The sequence below is a fragment of the Bactrocera dorsalis genome, chromosome 2 (assembly GCF_023373825.1).
Source record: "Bactrocera dorsalis isolate Fly_Bdor chromosome 2, ASM2337382v1, whole genome shotgun sequence".
Lineage (NCBI taxonomy): Eukaryota > Metazoa > Arthropoda > Insecta > Diptera > Tephritidae > Bactrocera > Bactrocera dorsalis.
Genome location: NC_064304.1, coordinates 71,740,454 through 71,762,771, shown reverse-complemented (window position 1 = coordinate 71,762,771; position 22,318 = coordinate 71,740,454). Strand labels below are relative to the sequence as shown.

Below are 22,318 nucleotides of genomic sequence, written 5' to 3'. Positions count from 1 at the left end.
TGTGCATTCCACACTGCCAATTGGTACTGAAAATGCTTAGCATTCTCAGGGCGCTGATCAACGCATCATTTGATCCGCTTTTGAGCGCCGTGTGGTAAGGCTGTTGTCAGCAGGTACTTACCCACGTTAAATACACCGAAAATATAATAATATATAATATAAATGCATTATTAAGGTAAGTATGTTATATTTTACAATTCAATAACTTTCAGATACTACGAGAGGTAGTTGAAATTGAGGTTGTAGTGGTTGTTTCTTTCGCCGCTGTTAGAACAATCCCAGAGTGAGGCACACTGATGGCCGATCGCATTGCTGGCGTTAGGATTGTATTTATTTCTGAATCCATACTACCTGTATGGATAAAAAGGCGAGTTTAGAGGCAACTCAATTGTACGAATAATGTAGATTTTACTATATGTAACCAACTTTATTTGGTTTATGAGGGTCATACCAGTCTATCCATTATTTAGTATCTTTATGATTTATTATAGCGTGTCGGTAATATGAATTCTTTACTACTTGCATTTTCGCTATTTTTTGAAGTTGGTTGGAATTCTAGTTTAACGAGAAGTCTGGTTAGCGTTGCGTTTTGGGTACGAAGGTCAACTACTCCTGAACGTGGGAGCCGTGACGTAACTTCTCTATGCAACCGAGCTGATTTTCTTGGGGGAGACAATCGTCATGGATTGGGACAAAATTTCCAAACTTTGGCGCTTTTTCGTGAGTTCTCCAGCTGTAACTTTTATGAAGGTCCTTTGTATACTCCCCCTTCCATCGGCGGTAGAAATCATGATGGAGAATTCTAATTTTTTCGTATCTATTTAATAAGGATACCGCCTTCACGCCATGCTCAAGTATGGCTAGAATGGGTGCTCCTTAGAGAAAGTGCCCTGCAATTACAGCTGTGAGATCTGAGGGATTTTGCGAAGGTGTTGTTAGTGGCTGTTAGTTGAAAACGTCTTCAATTCGAATTAATAATGTTGTAATTTCTTCATAATTAAATTAATATATCCATTTGTGTGATACCTTGTGACGAACAGTAGAAGTAACAAAATAATTTACTTACGTTTACGTCGATATTTAAAAAGTTTTCAAGATTTTAATTTTTCTTATTGACTTTATAAGAGTGATAATTTATTACATTTAATTTAATCCATGTTTTATATTGTTTTTAAATCACTGGCGACGGCGAGTAGTGCGTTGCTTATCAAACCTCAACTCCATTTCCTCAAGAACTTTTGGGGTATAACGTACAACTAGCTTCACAGATCCAACAGCTTGCTTAAGAAGTTCTACAGCTTTTTCGTGATTTTCACCTTCCACGGACTGAAAAAAATGCAAAGTATTTTTCAAATATGGAGCTAGTATGTACGCACAATAAATGATATATAATATTAAAGTACAATACATGTTATTTTGTAAGAAATGCCACAACTCCAATATTTATAATACAATAAAAAGCGTTAGGTACATGGATAATGAATAACAAAAGAGCTAATTATCCTTTAAACTAAATATGACTTCAGTTTATCCTCAGTAACCCAGTAAACATGCTCAAATGCAAAAAAAAGAGAATAATAATAAGTTGAAGCTATTGAAAAAATTTTTCGAACAAATTTTGAATTTGCTTTATGAATTCATAAATTACCCTAAAGTATATATTTCTTGTAGAAGCGGAATATTCTTTTCCTATATTTTCTTAATACATGATGGAATATACTATTATTGGTCTTTAGTTGAAAAGTTTTCTCCTTCACATGATTTTTAAAAATATATTGTCACTTTTTATTAATAGTTTCATTTAAGGTTCAACTGATTGATAGTCTTTAATTTGCTAAACGGGCATACTCATTGTATCAGAATTAATGTTCCCTTTATCGAAATAGATAGGTATAGACTATATATATAGAGATCTATCAAATCTCTTCTTTAAGTACCATCATAAAAAAATCCCTTTACACTTTAAATTTAAAACATATTTTAGAACGTTTTATAATAGTTTCTGCAAAACAAATCCCAAACCACCTCCTACTAAAACGTCAAATTTTAATAGAAGCCATTAATACATCATACCACTTAATGATGTGTGCAATGCTTTTTATTTTAGCGTCTTGAGATCGCGAGTACTGACACAATACATCGTTCAGCTATCGTTGATCGACTTAACTAACAAGGTCAATTCGCTTCAACTTTACAGACATTTCGCGGAGACTTCTTTGATCGTCTGTTAGCTTCAAAGGATTTAAAAATAACTTTCAATAGTTGGGACCAGCGCACTACATCGAGTAATACATACATATCTGTTAGTTTAATTCATGTGTTCGTCTTTAAGGGGGTATTCTACTCTAGAAATCAACATTTGGGCAGTTTTTTGAATTAAAAAAAAAAACCAAAAATATTTTTACTATCCATTTTTTAATGGTGTTTTTATTGATATCTTAAAAATACAGAAAAGAAATTAAAAAAAAAAATTTTAAAAATTAAAATAATTCAGAGGGGGGGAGAGACAGGTGTAAAAAAAAATGGCGCATCTTGGTGACATTGATCCTAACTCTCCTGGTGGTCTGAAAAAAAAAATCAAAAGAAATTCTTAATCAGTAAGGAACTTGAGATAATGCCGGTAGCGTGTGGAAAAAAGTAGTTTCGAGAAAAACGCGTTTATAAAGTGAGTCTATCTAGTAACTGTAGCTCTTAAAATAATTTTAATTTTTAAAAATCCTTTGGAGGATATGTTCTTGAGGGTCTAAACTTTAAATATATGAAAAATCGAGTTTTTCAAAATTCTAGAGTAGAATACCCCCTTAAATCAGCGACAAAGATCAAATTTGATTCAGTTTTATGGGCGACAAATGAAGTGGGGCAAGTGTTTCTTTCTCAAGAGTAAATTGAGTTCTTTCATTTCCCATCAAAATTGATGCCTTTCTTCCATCACTTTTAAATTCTTGTTGAACCTCCCTTTCCTTCACTATAACTTCTAAAATTCCGGAGCAATTAAAGCCTTGATATATGCTATATTTTTCATTAATTGCCCTATTTGAGGACCATACAAGAGTTCACCTTTCAACTCATGTATATATTAGGTTGTCAAAAAAGTCTTGCGGTATTTTTATTGAATTTTTTTTTATTGAAATTGAAATGAATTTTTGATGACTCATGCACAGCTCTTGACCGATGCTACGGCAATTTTCGACGACAGGCCTTCCGGAGCGTGGCGCATCTTCGACCACCTCTACACCAGAACGAAAACGTTGAAACCATCGTTGTGCGGTGGAAACGAAAACTGTATCGGGTCCATAAACTCCACAAATTTTATTGGCGGCTTGAGATGCATTTTTGCCTTTATCGTAATAGTACTGTAAAATATGCCGTATTTTCTCTTTATTTTCCTCCATGTTTGCGACGCTATAACTCACGAACGACTTAAAAGAAACGACAATCAATCAAACAAGTGTTAGCGCGTGAAATGAGCTTTCCAAAAAGGTATAGCATGACCCGATGCGACGAATAAAACTAGAACTACGCGCTTTCAGCGCCAACTAGCGAAAATACCGCAAAACTTTTTTGACAACCTAATATTTAAAATATTTTACAAATGCCACTAAAATAATATCCTTCCGCGTTCACGTTTTGCAAAATTGTTTTATCATTCCGAACTTCATCACATATTAAAACAGTGAGGTTCACTCATTTTGAGAAAATATTGGTGTAGATTTGGGCTCTTAAAATTATTCGAACATCCTGAAAACCAATTAATCGACTATCCGGTTTGGAACGGTTCGGGCTAATTTTAACCGGTTAATACTGTTCGAAAAGTCTTACCATTGCTAGTAGTCCTTCTTCCGGGTGTATTCGAATATTTGCTCTACTGCGAATATTTGAAAAAAAATGTTAGAAATTCAAACAGCCTTTGATTTTAGCTTGTTTTAAATTTGTATTCTAAAAGACTAAAACTTATAAAAGAGAGAAACATGCGTCTAAAGTCAAGCGATGCATTAAAATACCTCTGATCTGTAGGAATTTAAAGATAAAAAATCAGGATTGTCGTGTATTTTCTATGGACAATTTTTACATGCCTTGGTCCAGTTTTTAATGTTAATATTTAGGGCTAAACATTTCAAGGAAATTTTTGTATGGTATTTCCAAGGAAATTTCGTGACGGGACTGAAAAAAATTAATAGTTAAAAAAAAACACCCTAATGTATATAAAAAAGGGGAAAGTAATGTAGTTAAAATTAATTTCGAAAATTCATAGAATTGAGTATTGTAATACATTTGGAATAGATGATGTTTTTGGTAATATAAATATGGTAAATATTTTACATAATAAAAAAATATATACATATAATTTATTCAATTATTATCTAATTGACTTTATTAATATATTTTTTAAAATATTTGATTTTAGATTTATAAAGTCACATGACGCAACAAGTGCCAAAATGATTTGCATAACATTTTTTTGTTTGAATTATTCAATTAATTCAAACATTATGACAGAAAATAGCAAAAAAAGAAAAAAAACAACAAACACATGCGGGAGTTGTAGCACATGAAAATTTTTATTAGCTCTGCTGTGCTACCGCTCTCAATTTTTTGCTACCGCTACGCCAGAGCATAGCGCAAAATTTAATTTTTTGCTCCCGCTCCAGCTATAGTTTTTTACCTAACAAAACTCGGAGCAGAGTAGAGCACTTCTTTTACATTGTTATGCTAAGGCTATGCTGTGTCTCCCGACAAAGTGAGAGCGGTAGCAAGAGTAAAATGAAATGCTACGGGAGTTTTTCAAACGCTGCTTTTAACCTTAAAACCCTCGCGAACATTTTTGCATATTTTTAGTACGGAGGCCGATAATAAGCATCGCGTTACATTTGCATGCGTGAAAAAGGTGCGCAGAACCCTAATCATGACTGAAAAACAAAATTTTTATTACCAACAAGTCAATATTTATCAAAATACCTGTAGAGCCGCGTAATCGGACAGTAGATACCAGACTGAACAAGGACAAGACGCTCAGAAAGAGCACAACCACGGACTACATCAAGAAAATCAACTAATTATTAGTGAAACAAGAAAATGGTTCATTTAATTTTTTTTTATGAAAGTTTCCGCAGATTGTTCATATTACATCAAATCAGTTCACGTAAGTCAGTACTCAACGCAATCAACAATGTTTGAGTATTTGATGTGACTCAATCATACTCGCTGTAGCTGTAGTTTGGGACCATACTCTAAATAATTTCAATAAATAAAATGGTTTCGAAATCAATCAAATATCCACAAGAACTTGAAACAAAAATAATTCTAACCTCCATGGTATATGCAGCGTTATTTGCTGGTAGCGCAGTGATTTATCTTTACAGCAGATCACCGATGCATATCACTTCAATGCAATGATGATCGTTTTTGAATCAGAGAGGGGCAATCAATTATTCACTTGATAAATTTTTGTTACTAAATACTTATTAATTTTTCAAGTTTACCTTTAAAAATTTAATTGATTAACATTTAAAGTAAAAAGTTTGTAACAAACCCTATAAACCCAACCATTTCAATTTTTTTGGAGTCACTTACAATTCAAATGTAATCAAACATTTATTTTGCGTATTACTCACCACACCATTAACAGATAAAAGTTGATCTCCTCTTTTTAGTCCTCCATGACGGTCAGCTACACCTCCGGGTATAATACGAGAAATGTATATGGGTGAGTTCTGTTCTTTTCCTCCCATAACATTAAAGCCAAGCCCTTAAAGAAAAAAATTAAGCAATAACAACAGAAATGTATAAGTCTATAATATTAAACATATTTTATTTATTTATTTATTATATGTAAAATAATAATAAAATTATTATTATACAGATTAAAAGGAGCACTAACTACAGAGGCTTTCAGCACACGGCTTAATTAGGGTCGGCTTTAGAATACCGTCCCAGGATGTTGGCAATATATGTATATAGTTATAGCCGCCGAAGCTCATAGTTTTCGAGATATTCGCGTTTAAAGTTGAAAATTACCACTATTTGAAGTACGTATTTTCTCGATATAAAATTAATTTTGTACTTATTAATATTTTGCACTTTTATATCCACTAACACATCACTAATTCGATTGTACACAATTATTTTATATAACATAGTCTAAAAATAACTTTTATTATACATTTAACATATTGTTGAATTCTGTTTATTAAAGAATAACAAATGAGTTACAAACTGTCAAATAATCAGTGATACCAAACTACGAGTATTATATTTTACAAACTAACAAAAAAATAGAAAGAAAGATGAGACCCTAAATACAGGAAACATAATAGTTGATAAACAATAAAAAATTTAAGTGGTAAGAGAGTCATACGCGAAGAAGTAGCAATGTCATAGAGGGTTCTCTAACGGATATTACTACCGCTACTTTTAAAGCAAAGTACCGTTGCTTTTTTGTCTTTTTGCTAATTATTTCGTTTTTGGCAAATAAACTGTGTTCTTAAGCGTGTTTCTATTAAAATTAAATAAAATATTTTGGAAAAAATGGCTTCTAATTCATCAGGTATGTTAAATTAAATATTTAATATAATATAGGGTGGACCATCTAACGTTTTAAATTTGAATTATCTATATTTCGACATTGGAAACGTCAAATACCATTCGGAAAGTGACAGATATTCAGTAAAAAGTCTTAACTTTACGAAATGGGTTACTATTCCCTATTCTACAGTTCGCAGATTGGGCAGAAGATCGTTTGACCGAGGTCAATTTTACCGAAAAAACATCTTTTCGGACGAGGCTCATTTCCCCCTCAATGGTTACGTTAACAAGCAGAATTGTCGCATTTGGGGCACAGAAAACCCGTACGTAATCGCCAAGAACCCAATGCACCCAGCACGGATCACTGTATATTGCGGATTTTGCTCTGGTGGAATCATCGGTCCATTTTCCTTCTAAAATGAAGAAGGAACCGCAACCATAAATGGTGAGCGATATCGCGCAATGTGAACCGAATTTTTCTTCAAGCAAATTGAAGAGGAAGACTTGGACAACATTTGGTTCCAGCAGGACGGCGCTACATGCCATACAGCAAACACTACACTCAATCTTTTACGCCCTATCTTCGAAATTTAAAATTTTATATATATTTAAATTATGTTTTTAATACTTCGTTACAATTATATGTAGATCTGCAAGAACAGTTAAATAGTCATGTTATGAAATGTGGAATATTGCCAAAATATCGCACACATTCCAGTCCAGGGAGAGCTGTATAGCTTTTTGCAAAAGAAAAGATTTGCAGGGTGCATAGACTACCGATGGTGTTCTCCGTCATGAGAAATATCACCGTCAGTACGTTTAGGTAGGTGCCGCAAGGAATCTTGCCAAACGCGTTCGGCGATTAAGACAGTGTGATAATAGGTGAAATCGGAGGATAACATGGCCATGGCTCTTCATGGAGCGGTTATGTTAAAAATTACTAAAAGTGATATTAAATCAATAACTAAATGCGTCAAAGGTATTAGATTTAACTCCCAGAATGGTGAAATTATATACCTCTGGCCTATTAAATTCGGTACATAACATTATCCTGACAATCCTCTGTTACAGTGCGAAAATGAGCGAAATCGGAACCCAACCATGCCTACTATATAAACCAAATTTAAATTCCACGTATTCTAAGGAATGTCACCTCGCTTCTAAAAATGGTCAAGCCCCGCATACCACATATGTGGACCGTACTTCGTATAGCTGACTTTTTCCAAAAAATATCGATTAATCTGTATGATATGCATACTATTGAAATTCAGGAAGAATGTTCCTTTGATAATATTAATAGAAAATTTAAATTATTAGTCAATAACATCATAACAAAATGACCATAAAACAAATTTTGAATCTACCGAAATTCCCTAGGCACTTTTAAGGCAAAAACTGGTTCTAATGATAATCTCGAAATTTGAAGTCGATTGGATTGTGGCAGTTATTTGTTTCGCTTAACGAGTAATAGTATATAAACTATAGTATAATGCGGAATAGGTATGAATTTAGTCTATAAATTACCCTAAATCACATATACGACGCAAAATGCTTTTATTATAAAGAAAACAACATAGATTATCGTACGGACGCATTATTTGAAGAAGTATTAAAAAAGACATGGTGACCTTAGGCTTAAACCATATTGTCATAGTTTCCTTTGGCAGCTCTTGATTGGTTGACTATATTACATGGATAAGGGTCACCTCAAGTGGTTATTAACTAAAGAAGATCTCTTGCTCTTACACTTTGGTCATGACGTCCTTTTTTATTAGGCGTTCTACACTGGATTGTATCCTTGTCTTAAATCTCCAGTTCCTATCCATATCTTTAACAATTTCATAATAACATATTGAATATGTACAAACTAATCCTGGCTATTTTCTTAACATATAAAATTACAAAACTATTTTTATATTTCATAATGGATATGTTTTCCTGTTAAATTCGTATTATCTTTTCTAGTTCTTTATTAAAGCTTTCACAAAATTTACTAGGGTGCTGCAATTAGAAAAACTGTTCTTTCTTAATTTTTGGTTCAAAAGCGATTTTATTATTACTTATATATAATTCGGTGTGGGATTCGCGGTGGGAGAGAGACTCAGTCGCCAAGTACTGTCATTCACCCCGGTGGATGAACATTCAGCCACAGTCCGCATCAAAAAGAAATTTTTAAACATATCGTTGATTTGCGCCCACGCCCCGACGGAAGAGAAGGACGATGTGACCAAAGATGCTTCCATGAGCGCTTGAAGCGCTCCTATGAGTACTGTCGCCGCCACGATGTCAAAATCGTTCTTGGCGACTTTAACGCCAGGCCTTCACGACGAAACATCCCCAAATGGGTTGAGGCTGATCGACTTCGCCGGGGCCCGAAATATGGTTATCTGTAGTACTAGATTCAGGCACAAGTAAATACATCAATATTAACGCACACCGTAAACAAACTGATTGTACCTTATCAGTCAAGAACTGACCAGATATTCACCAAGCGCCAAATCTTGGAAAAGACCCGTGAAAATAGAATGGACACTCCATCTTCTTCGCTTCTGCCTTTGTGTCGATTTGTCCGAATTTGGTATCCCCGCAAAACTAATACAAAAAATTAATACACACACCATCTAGTGAGAAATGTTGATTTTGTTTACATATTCCAAACTTGTATATATAATTTTTTAAACCTTTTAGTCTAAAAAAAAAGATGTTTTTTTTTTATGACCTGACCCGGACACTGCGAAATAAAGACTGTTTATAAAATTAAATTTCTTTATACTTTTGCGTATATGGCTGTTGTGTACGTTCAAACAGAGAACGTATAATATAGAGAAGGCTCAATTGCGGACAGACGTGTGAACTGTCAAGAGCTAACAAAATCCTATTAGTGGATTTCACCACTTTTGACTGAGAAGGAGAAATTTTAACAGTGCTGAGCGAACAGAGCTGAGCATTGAATGAAAACTATGCTCAGAAATATACTACATTGATATTACAGATGTATGTTGCTCTTTTGCTTATATTTTTATACGTTTACATGCAATCAAATCATTGATATGAATATCATTTTGCGAATTTTTGTGAATTCATGCAAAATTGATAATATTGTAATGAAATTAAGCTATTTCAAGGTCATATTTGTAGTTAATGTCCAAATAAAAGCTACTTTTTAAATATTTCTTTGATAATATTATATAATTTCGTATGCATTGTATATATGCTATATATATGAAATATTATCGTAATATCCAAAGAACATAATATATTACAATAATAATATATAATATGTATATATATCACACCTCTTATCATTTAAAACTTTCATACGCATCTCTCCTGCAGATATTTATGCAAGTACAAATCAATTTCAAATCAAGATATTATCATTTATCAGTAATATAAAAAGCGCGCGCTACTCTATATTTACGTACACACATATGTATGTTTGTATGTGCGTATGACATTCTCACACAAATAATATATGCGTACGCATGTAAATCAAAAAATACAAACATTCTTCTGAAAAAACAACAATAGTCTCAAAAATCATCATACATACTTACAATGTGAGTACACATGTAAATACATATGTGCGTATGACATTCCCACACAAACAATGCATACGCAACATACATATTTGCATGCGTTCACATGTCGATATGTCACCCGCAAAAATTACGAATATTGTTCTACAAAAACAATAATGGTTTCAAATAGCGTCAGCGGCATCACAAGTCAATATGGCAGCCAAACAGCCGATGCCCAAATTTGTAGAAAAACACCTAACAACAATATTTTCATTGATGAACGCAAGCGCTCTTTCAACAGGCAAACTTGCTTCATTCATAAAAACAAACACCATTACATCTCCCCGAGCATGCCTTTGCCAACAAGCGTCTTTTCGCGATGATGGCAACAATTGAACAATTTCTGATATTTGTATGAGAAGGAAAAAACGACAACCCCGCAAATATAAGTATAGAATAAAATTGACAACATAGTTAATTTGTCGATTTTCAAGTCAAGAAATGTGTCAAAGAAAATATTTAATATTCCTCTGATTTATGTGTACAGTGAATCCCGGTTAAGTAGTATTCCGCTTAAATGAAAATCGTCCCTCTTAACTGTCTATATCTTGCTGCACCTCACGGTTGTTTTTTATGAAATACATAGAAATTATTGTTTTAAGTACCTCCCGCTTAAGTATTCGCACTCGCTTATGTGTCATATTATATTTTTATTTTTACAAACCACAAACATCTGTATCTTTGATCGTGGCACATAACCGGGATTGACTGTATTTGTCAAGGAATGTAAAAAATATTTTTACGCGGCTTGCAAAAATCTGAGTCGATACGTATGCAAGCTTACACACAAACATACATATGTATCTACGATGGTTTGTACGCGAAGCTGGTACAGCGGCAAGGGAAGCAGTGACAATTGGCGATCGTTCGTTTGTGTTTTCGGCACAGCTCGGATTTTCTACCAACAACACAATGTTGTGACGTGTCTTTCGACACATTGACTCTTTAGCGGCCTTTACACGGTCACACATGTTTGCAAGCATGGTATGATGCAAAAAAAATGGTTTTCGTTTAAACGGTCGAACATGCAATCATACATTATTCCTCTATTATTTGTGAACGAAGCAACATGGCGCGTGCATTAGTTGCAGCACTTGTAATTGATATTGTAGAAGAAGACGAAGTAGAACAAAAAAAGCAAAAAAGACAGAGGAAAACTTGGTTAAAGGAATGGCGATCAAGAAGACCAGTTTTTTCACATATACGTTTATTAAAGGAACTTGAACAGTCCAGCCCGGCGGACTACAAAAATTTTCTCCGAATGGATCCTTCTGTATATAGGGAACTTTTGGAAAAAGTAACACCTTATATTGAAAAACAAAATACTATTATGTGAGACGCAATTTCGCCAGATGAACGTCTCTCTGTAACATTAAGGTATTTGGCAACTGGAGAGAGCTACGAAAGTTTGAAATTCCAGTCGTATATTTCAACTGCAAGTTTAAGCAACATAATTATTGAGACATGTGAAGCATTGATTAAAGTTCTTAAAGATTTTATTTCAGTAAGTATATGATGTATGTATATTAAAGATTTTATTTCAGTAAGCATATAATGTATGTATATTACATGAAAATGGAAAACAAAACAAAAATAAAATATTTCTTCAAATCAATAAAAATAACAAAAATAAAAAGAAAAGTTTGCTTATGAATAGTCAGAGTCGTTCAACAAGTCCGTAAATGTCTGATATTCCGTGTTGTTTCCGTATTGTTGAGTATTTATGGTTTCCTGTGGTTGTATGTTGACGCTGGAAATTTTTTGATATTGCTGTGGCTGAACTGTTCTATGAAGTCTGATGTGCTGAACTTGAGGTTGAGGAGTAGATATAATTTGCGTTGGACTCAGAAGCGGCGGTGAAATTAAGTATTCCGGACGACTTTGCAATGTTCTTGAATCAAAACATGTTGACGAGTTGTCACTATAAGAAAAATGTGTTGATGAGCATCTTGTGTTAGGTACGTTGAACATCTGATGGGAATTTTCGTTCAACCGTCCCAAAGCTCCTTGGTACAACACCTCCATAATGGTTTTATTGGCAAATAATTGTTGATTAGGGTCAAGTTTCCTGAAGAGGACTTCCCAAGTCGAACTGAAGGTACTTGCATCATCATTGGCCCGCGTCGAATCTTCTAAAGCTTTGACTGCTTTAATAAGCAACTGTTGTTTTTCTTTTTTACCAAATTCTTCTTTGTCTTTTTTTGCGCAAGGTGCATTCTGAAAATAATAAATAAAAATAAAAACTGTTATCTTTCCAGTTGCCGAAAAGTGAAGAAGAATGGAAAACGATAGCTTCTGAATTTTATGAACTGTGGAATTTCCCGAATTGCCTTGGCGCTATCGATGGAAAACATGTAAACATTACGAAACCACCGCATTCTGGCGCACACTATTTCAACTATAAGAAGACTTACAGTATTGTTTTGATGGCCATAGTCAATGCAAAATATCAATTTATAATGGTGGAAGCTGGAGCAAACGGAAGAGTTTCCGATGGTGGTGTTTTCGGAAATACTATATTTTCGGCTATGCATGATGACGGAAAATTGAAAATACCTTCCCCCACAAAACCATCTAGTTTTGAAAAAGAGCTGCCGTTTGTTTTTGTAGCAGATGACGCTTTTGCACTAAGTGAACATTTTATGAAACCCTATAGCCAAAGCGGTCTAACTCAGCATCAACAACAATATAACTATCGTCTGTCACGGGCAAGAAGGGTTGTAGAAAACGCGTTTGGAATTATATCTTCCAGATTCAGAATACTGTTGACTACAATACATTTATCTCCCGAAAAGGCAACGAAAATTGTTTTAGCAATTTGCTATTTACACAACTTCTTAAGCACAAAAAGCAGTGAATATTATCTTCGAATGATAAATGATGTAGGTGAAAATTCGGTACCTGCTTTGATGCAAATAGAAAAAACCACAAGTCGGAAGAGTACTACCAACGCCAAGGAAATTCGAAACTCATTTTGTGAATACTTTAATGGTGTCGGATCAATGTAATTTTGCAATTTTTTAATTTTTGAAAATATATAAAATATATACATAAATAAATAAAAATGTCCTCTTCGTTTTACTCACGTCTTCCACAGTCGTGTCCCCATTTTCCTCAATCTCTATTGATGACATGCCCGTCATCTGTGTTTCTTGCTCTTCCAAGAATGCCAGGTCATGAAAGTACCACAAAGACGGTACATATATTTCCTCTATTCCTGCTCCAGATTTCTCACTTCGCTTTATTTTTTTTTTAACTCACGCCGATAACATCCTCGAAGTGAGTTTATTTTGTATTTTAACGTATCTAAATTAGCTTTTGGATCTATCTCCTTATATTTTTTTAGCAGTGCTTCATAAGCAGCATTCTTCTTTGATTTGTTTTTATACTCCTCACTTTTCACCTTCCATACTTCTGGATGGCTTCGATAAATTTCGAAGAAGTCCTTCCACAGTTCTTCATTTACCCGTGACGCCATTACGCTTTGATGTTTGCTTACGACTGAAAAAATATACTGCGTGTATGATGCAAGCGTTTACACCATAAAACATGTTCACAACAACATCATGTTTTTAAAAAATTTTAAAAACCATCGCACATGTATGACGAACACGAATTTATTATGTTTACACGTTCATTCTTCTCATCACGCCGTACATGCTTGCAAACATGTGTGACCGTGGAAAGGCCGCTTTTTACATGAAAGCAAAAAATATGAGCTTCGCCATTGGTTGTCCGCGTCAACGGAAATTTCGCATGAAGCATTGAATGTACACATTTACATACATTTGTTGCATGTAGACAAATGTACAAACATTACGCGTATGGTTCTTTTATATTTGTTTACATGCAAACATAATTATATATGGGCAAATGTGCGACCGCTTGGTCTTTTAACATGATATTGAAAAGTTTATTGACCAAAGCAAATCTTTATTTAAGTATACAAATATACATACATATGTATGTCGTACCAAACTTATATAAAATGCATATTTAGGTAGTAATATTAATTTTATTAATTATACATTTGCAAAGATTTTATGGAATTCATCATAAAATAGCTCAATTTTTAAATATATACATATGCACATACTTATGTGATTTCATAACAAGTATATGTATACCGATCTATAAATTATATGCAGCATCGTTTGCGCATAGTAAAAAAGGGAATCTGTAAGTGTACATTCCTTAACATTGGAATTATCATTATTGCTCTCATTTAACACTGAAAATGCTCAATTCTGCTATTTTCTGTTAAATATTGGTGAAATCCGCTTATAGAAAAGAGTACCCCTGATTTTGTAGTGAAATCCACTAATAGAAAAGAGTACCCCTCAAAAAAATGAAATATCGTAAATTTGGCAACGCGGTGAACCTTCTCTATATTATACGTTCTCTGGTTCAAATTACAGTGCTGATTCCTCGAATCGAATTCAGCTGTTTTATTTGTGATATACTGGGTAGTCAAAAAAGACTTTTCCTATTTTGTCAATAGATTTCTTTGCTGTCGTATATCTCCAGTACTGCCAATCACATTATGTCATACCATATAGTGTTGGAAAGGTGAGATTTTAAGCTTCATTTAACAAAGGGGAAGATGAAAAAAAGTTACAGCTGTTCAAAAATTAGTGAAAATAACGAAGAAATTCGCTAGAATGCCACGCAAGTCACCAATGAAATTTGTGAAGTTTACAGAGACGATGCTGTATCGGTTCGTATAGCACAACAATGGTTCGCTCGCTTCCGTTCTGGAAATTTCGATTTACACTGATGGAATAATGTCTCTAGCGGAAAAATAACAAAAAAGTAGTCGACCAAAATGATACATATTTGTTTATTTATTTATTAGTAGAAATATAAAAAAATAAGTTGAAGTGTGATTAGAAATACGAAAATACTTTTTCGACCATACAATATTAAATGTACAGAGCAGAATCCCGGAATCTGATTAGACTGTTATTATTGAAACTTTACTAATTTATTATGTGTTAACTTATATGTTTGCATGTATGTGAATATGTTTATAACCAAAGTAAATATGTAGGTATTGTTGATTTTTTAGTGCATGCGTGCTGCATATAAATGCTTGGGTGTATGTATCCATGCTTAATATATTTGTACATACATATTTCTGATTAGTGAACGTATGTGTTTTTACGATTGTGAGTTTTACATATTTCTAATCTAGTAATTTAACATTCTTAATATGTAAAATATGTATATAAAATTACTAAATACTTATATTGCTGTACTCCGGCTCAGTGGGCCCGTTTGGTACCAATGCAAATGCTCATTTTTGAATATCAGCTGATTGCTATTTTATCAGTGTACAACTCTCAAAATTAAAAATATAATTACAACTCAAATATATAACCTCAACAGCGTCTGTATGGTAAATCGAGCAAAGGACGGTTAATTTAACGCCTATGAGAAAAGGGTATTGCAAAATATAAAACTTCGACAAATTAAACGAAAGGATATAAAAGGAATGAGAAGCAATTTCACAGAATATCTAAATAAAATCAAGCGCTAATCGACAAAAAATGATTTTGATTAAAAATATTGAACTTTTTTTTAATTAATTGCTTTATTTAAAAACACTTAGTAGCTAGTTGAACAACCTTTTAGAGTTGCATTTATTAAAAACACTAGTTTATTCAGACGTGCTTTTCGAGAAGAGCAAATATGCTTTTTTTGTTTTAAATATTATAAGTTTTAGTTGCACAGAACTATATATTGTATACATATGTTTATATATATTCTTAATTTTGAGAATCTCACTATCAGCCGATATCTATTTGAATTACAAATTTCAGGGATGCTATTCTAAAATTTTTCCTATTCCTATTCTGAAAAGGTTATATTAGGTTTGCCACGAAAGTTTATAGCACCCAAAAGAAAACTTCGGAGACCCTATATATAAGAATATACATTATTGTTGATGTAGCGGCAGCAAATATCCCGAAAGTAATTTGGAGGAATGCTGCGGAGTTGACAGTTCTTACCTTTACAAAAATCCAGATCCGTTCCAGCTACGTAAACTAGACATATGGGACATTGATCTAAAATATTTCTCCCCGCATATAGCTGCCATCTGAATAAGGTGCTTGCATGGAAAGTTCTTTCATTTTACGAGATATCTTAAAGAATTTTGGGATGGGTTATTTATTGCCCAAGGCAACGCTGCAATTTCTGAACAAAAACAATTTAACAATGGAAATACAGCGTAGAATAACTCTTGCAAACAGGTGCTACTTTGGACTTAGTAGGCAATGGAAAAGTAAAGTCCTCTCGACAAACGAGCAAAAAGAAACGAACAAAAACCAAACTCATTATTCCCGTCTTGATATATGGTGCAGACGCATGGACGATGACAACATTTGATGAGTCGACGTTGCGAATTTTCGAGAGAAAAGTTCTGCAAAAAATTTATGGTCCCTCGTGCGTTGGCTACGGCGAATATCGCATTCGATGGAATGATGAGCTGTATGAGATATACGACGACATTGACAAAATTCAGAGAATTAAAAGAAAGTGGCTATGCTGGCTAAGTCATGTCATTCGAATGGACGAAAACACTCTAGCTTTTAAAGTATTCGACGCAAAAAAAAAAATACCGCTGAAAGAAACCTACTAGTTTCCTAAACATTCAACGTGGATGGAATAGATATTAATCTTGCATATCGCCCTCCATAACCGCACGACGTATTTTTCTAAAAATCACCAATACTCTAAGGAGCTAAGTAGCTTGTCACCACAAATATGGTAGTGAGTCATGAGGGTAGCGCTCATGATGCTATCTATACTAATATTATAAAGCTGAAGAGTTTGTTTGTTTGAACGCGCTAATCTCCGAAACTACTGGTTCGAATTGAATAATTCTTTTTGTGTTGGATAGTCCATTTATTGAGGAAGGCTATAGGCTATATAGCATCACTCTGCGAACAATAGGGGCGAAGAATCAGTGGTAAATGTGTAAAAAACGAGGGAAATTATTAATCTTTGAGGGCTTCCGTTCCTTGCGCTGCGAAAGGGGTTCAAGATACACAAAAGTTATGTATGAAAGAATTATTTCTCTTTTAATGATTTAAATAAAAGTCCGTGAGTACCGTTTTTGTGATAACTAATTTGTTTGAAATTATTTGTTAGAGTTGTATTAACATAATAATATTAATTTTTCTATATTTATTGTTATTTTCTTCTGTCGTTACATGCAGTAAAAAACTATTAAAATTTTTTAGGTAATCCGTAATTTTTGTGGTTAGCAGTCATTTTATTATTTTAGATCTTACTCGCTGATGTTAATTCTTACTCTGCTTTTCTTAGAAAATGCCTCGGAAGCGAAAATCTGGTATATCCAAAATGGCATGGTAGTTTTATTGACTGGTGATTTCCGTCAAACCCTCCCAGTGATTCAGAGGGGGACACCAGCAGAAGAAATTCAAGCGTGCATTAAATCACCATGCTTATGGTCAACAGTTGAAAAACTCCGCCTGAAAACTAATATGAGAGTGCATCTTCAAAATGACGTGGATTCAGGACTTTACGCAGAAATGTTGTTGAAAATTGGTGATGGTTGTTTAGCTGTTGACGTTGAAGGCTATATATTACTGTCAAGAGAATTTTGTAATTTAGTAGAAAGTGATGTGGATTTCATTGCTAATGTTTTTCCGGAATTGCAACAAAATTTGTGTAGAGATCAGTGGTTGTGTGCAAGAGCAATATTAGCACCAAGAAATGAAATTGTTAATAGGATCAACACTGATATTTTAAACGAGGTTCAAGAAAAAATGAAGGAATATTTGTCAATGGATACAATTATAGATACGGAACTAAGTACTTCATATCCTGTGGAGTTTTTAAATTCACTTGAACTATAGGGTGTACCGTCACATAAACTTCAATTAAAACTAAATATACCAGTAATGCTTATGCGAAATCTAGATGCTCCTCTGCTATGTAATGGAACAAAGCTTCGGATAACAAAATTGGGACAGAACATACTTGGTGCTACTATTTTAACAGGTGTAGGTAAGAGAAATATTGTTATAATACTTTCCATTCAAATTTAAAAGGGTTCAGTTTCCCGTCAAGCTTAGCTTTGCTGTTACTATAAACAAGGCACAAGGACAAACATTACTGGTAGCAGGAAAGCATTTAGAAAGTCCATGCTTCTCTCATGGTCAACTTTATGTAGCCTGTTCTCGTGTATCTAATGCCCAGAATTCACACATATTTGCACCTGACGGGAAAACTTATAACATGGTCTACAAAAATATCCTAGATTAGTACTTTGTATTTTATTTTTTCAAATTGTTAGAATTCAGAATTATTTATTTTTGTTACGGTGAAATATATTTTAAGATTAGTTGTTGCATTTCAATACGCATATTTTAAGGTGTTGAATCTTCATTGTCTGTAGGAATTTTTGATCTCAGCCAAGCAATAAAATTTAGTTATCATTTTGACTCATTTCTATTATTATACCCTTACCCTTTATCTCTCATACTTATTTAATGGCTCTACTACGGGCGAAGCCGCGGGTAAAAAGCTAGTGGTTTATAAAATCTGTGCAATGTTTCTTGACGAGTCGAAGGATTTCAGCAGGTTTAAAAGAGCTCAAAATCAAAAATCAAAAGAGAAAATCACAAACTTTGTTGTGATTAGCTTCAAGTCTTTTGAACTTTGCACACTATTTTATTAAATGAAAAGGAAATGGAATCAATATTTGTCGATCAAGAAATTCGAGAACCCCATTAATCACCACCTTATGATGTTTGACTAGTAACACCTTGCGACAGCATAATTTAAATTTGTAATTTAGTTTATTTATTCAGTTAAAACTAAATTGAATTAAAAAGTTCAATCATCGTTATACTCAGTAATAGCTGTTTTCGGTGCATATTTTTTTTCATTTTTTGAGCAAACCTGTTGTTTAGTGGTAACTGGAATAAGAATTTCACAGTTATAACGACTTCGACAATGAATATACAAACTGTGCTGTTTTCCAGCTGACCCGAAGTAATAACTTCGTTATCGTCACGAATTGTTACTTCTTCAGAGTTGTTGAGATTGCTGATTTGCTTTTAAGGAATCGTCTGTGTAAAACTTTCGAAAAATCGATTTTTTTTGGCATTATCGGATATATAGCCTGTAATAAACATTCTCTCAAATTTTGAAATCGAAATTCAAATTATTACGATCACTACAGCGTTTCTTGCAGAAAGGGAACAGAGTTGGAGAACGTAGCGACTCCACTCTTTAAACGATTTTTTCTCAGAATGGTGTTTTTAAAAACGGTTTCCACTCTTAAAGAAAGAGTTTTGAAGATATCTATCTCCAATTTGGAGATAACAGTTTTAATGTCATTCTCTATCGTGCTATGGAAGCCTCGTAAAGGACCTTTGTTTTACGTATCATTTCAACCATTTATTTAACTATTATACACCAAATAAATATATATAAAAAAAATCATTTTGTATTCGTCATAAATGTATTATTTATAAAAAAAAATCCGGACCGATTAGTTAGTTTCAACATAAAAAAATAGCGAAAATCTGTGTTTTTCGGAGGGTTACACTGAGACGATCCCGTAAAAAAAAGATGTCCTTCAAACGATTAAAATGGTAGCACATCATAGAAAATTTTTCTAAAAGCACAAAATTTATTAATACTAAAGACTAATATAAAAATCCGGCACGCAGCTGTCCCATTTTTCACAGCTCTGGTGACTTGTATACGGTCCGCACTTTCGTACCAAGCTACAATATGCTACGATGCCACGGTGGATATAATGAGAATGAATAGCATACTTGAAACAACGGATGCTCCTGCAAGTAGTCTAAAATTTGCCCAACTTCTGTATCAGTCCATTTTTTGTTGGGCTTTTCGCGGCGCCTTATTTTTTCTCTTTTGAACTTCTGTAAAAAAAGTTTTTATTAAAATATTTAGAAAATATTAGCATTGGAAACTTACAACGTCTAATAGTTTAACCATCTTTTTAATTGTGATCAGCTGTGACAAATGTACAAACGTAAAATCACAATTACAATAAGGCCGCACCGTTGTATTTTCTTACACTCTTGTACTTGAAATCACGAATATAAAATACAATGACAAATACAACAGATCCCGAATACGGCACGATTACGATTCTTTTGGCGCCGCGATCTGAAGGTATGGGTGGATAGAGGAGGTCCTCAGAATTTAAAAAGATCAACAGTTGCATATAACAAGATTAGTTTGTGTTTGCATTCATGATGTGTTTAAATGAGTTAAGCATCCACCCACCACAGATGATGATTACAACACAACTAAACACATTTGTCAACAAAAAGGATGGGCAACGGGAAGGCAGGCGCAATTCGTCAAAAACAATTCGAACAAAACATTCGTCCACACACTGCGCCGCGAAAGCACTCTCTTCGTTACACACCCCCGTGCTGAGACTTTCGATTCGTCTGCAGACCTAAGCACATAAGTTATCCCCTTTTTGCGAGGTAGAGCTCAAACGGTTCTCCGTAACTTTGGATACGCCGTGATCCTGAACTACATATTTCGACATCGCTTCGTACTACATCGATCCCGCATTTGTTTCACTATTAGTATAAGTTTCCATTTATTGTAACCGGAGTTTATATTAAAAATAAATTAACACTTATTTCCTATCCGCTAAAAAATGCCTTTTAATTAGAAATATTAATCGCGAGTGTTAGTGACTCCTACAACTTAAATACAGTGGTGTGATTCTCACTTAGCTGGGCACCCATTTATTCATGGTCCTTCGAGCCGAATATGAACCAGCGACCTATGGATGAATACCAATGTGAATACACAATATGTGATATTGTGTTCTGAAAAACTAAACAAACATTTTTCAGTTTACTATATAAAGGGACAATGGTTCAAAAGGTTTTATTTCTTTCGTATAGGTTATATGTCACATATTATTTAATAAATAGAGAAAAATGATATATTATTTCGCGCTTATTTTTTTCTGCATCGGCAGCTTTCGGCCGAGTTTCAAAAACAAAAAAGGTCGGTTCAAAGTTCTTTTAAGTCGAACTGCGTTCTGCACTGACGGTCTTCGACAGCGCTTCAAAAAAATAACCTTGGTCGGTACAACACCGGGGTGTTCAGAGTTCTTTCGTGTCGAACTTCTTTCTGCACTCCCGGCTTTCAGTTGCGCTTCAAAGAAAGAATAATAAAGGTGATAAACTGAAATTGATTTTTTTTTACGATACAAAATATGGCAACACTAATATTTGTGATAAATCTAAACACATAAATCTTTTGAAACTGTACTTGGTGCACAAAACAAATTTTAAAATTCATTTATTTTCTTAACACGTTCGCGGACGCAAAAAATTTTAGGGAGCTGCAAAAATATACAGGCAATTATTTTTGAAACTAGTTGTAATATCCGAAATCTAATTAGACATATATTATAAGAGTAGTCAGAACATCGTATTTTAACCGTTATATACAATGAATGCTATAGCATCCACGACGATATCGATAATATTTTTCAACCAGAATGACGTGAATGAATTTGTAAATACATTGAGAAAAGATAAAATAATATGAAAGTATTTACTGAATCAATTGGTCATTATTTTGAAATGTGTATTAATTACAAAAACTTAAGATTGTATAAAATTAAATGAATAAAAATTGGCTTTAAAGTTTGAATGCTATAGCATTCACGTCATTTTGCATCAGTATGAAAATGAATGCTATAGCATTCACGTCCGCGAACGTGTTAAATAAATACACAATAAATGAAAATTGAAGATATATTTCAATGTGTACAGTTTAATTAAAAATATATTAATTGAAAAATGTGAGTGAAATAGCGTATATTACTTTTGCAAATTTCTTAACCTTAAATACAAAAATCTTCTTAACTTTAAATCTGAGGCGGGTACATATGTATAGATTTTTTAATCCTGATGCCATCAAATCGGGTCATCAAAAGAATCGTAATTTTGCAGAAAAAATTATAAACCAAGAAGTCCGCTGCTGAAATTGTTGCCATATCTTTTAATATAGCCAAAACCATTCCTCAGTCGCTTTAAATAATTAAATTTGAAATGTAAATATCACAAAACCCATGGGAAAAATGTAGAATATAATCCCCCATATTCGGAGTTAAAATCAGTGTATACGCATAAAGAAGGTTTTCCAGATTAAGAAAAAAATATATATAT

The 22,318-nt window shown here is 33.5% G+C and overlaps 1 protein-coding gene across 3 annotated transcripts in view; it reads right to left on the bottom strand.

The window, feature by feature from the left end:
* Positions 1-1,097: 1,097 nt before the first annotated feature.
* Positions 1,098-22,318, bottom strand: part of LOC105221893 (protein lin-7 homolog C) — a 43,041-nt gene continuing 21,820 nt past the window's right edge. The window contains exons 3-4 of one of the 3 annotated variants that reach the window (XM_049450260.1): positions 5,613-5,746; positions 1,098-1,326 (exon numbers count right to left, since the gene is read on the bottom strand). In XM_049450260.1, the coding sequence (XP_049306217.1) occupies positions 1,177-1,326; positions 5,613-5,746 (284 nt within the window). In that variant the 3' untranslated portion in view covers positions 1,098-1,176. Of the gene's footprint in view, positions 1,327-5,612; positions 5,747-11,581; positions 12,321-13,189; positions 13,361-22,318 lie in introns of those variants that run through there. The other 2 variants (XM_049450261.1, XM_049450259.1) reach the window with 2 other exon arrangements.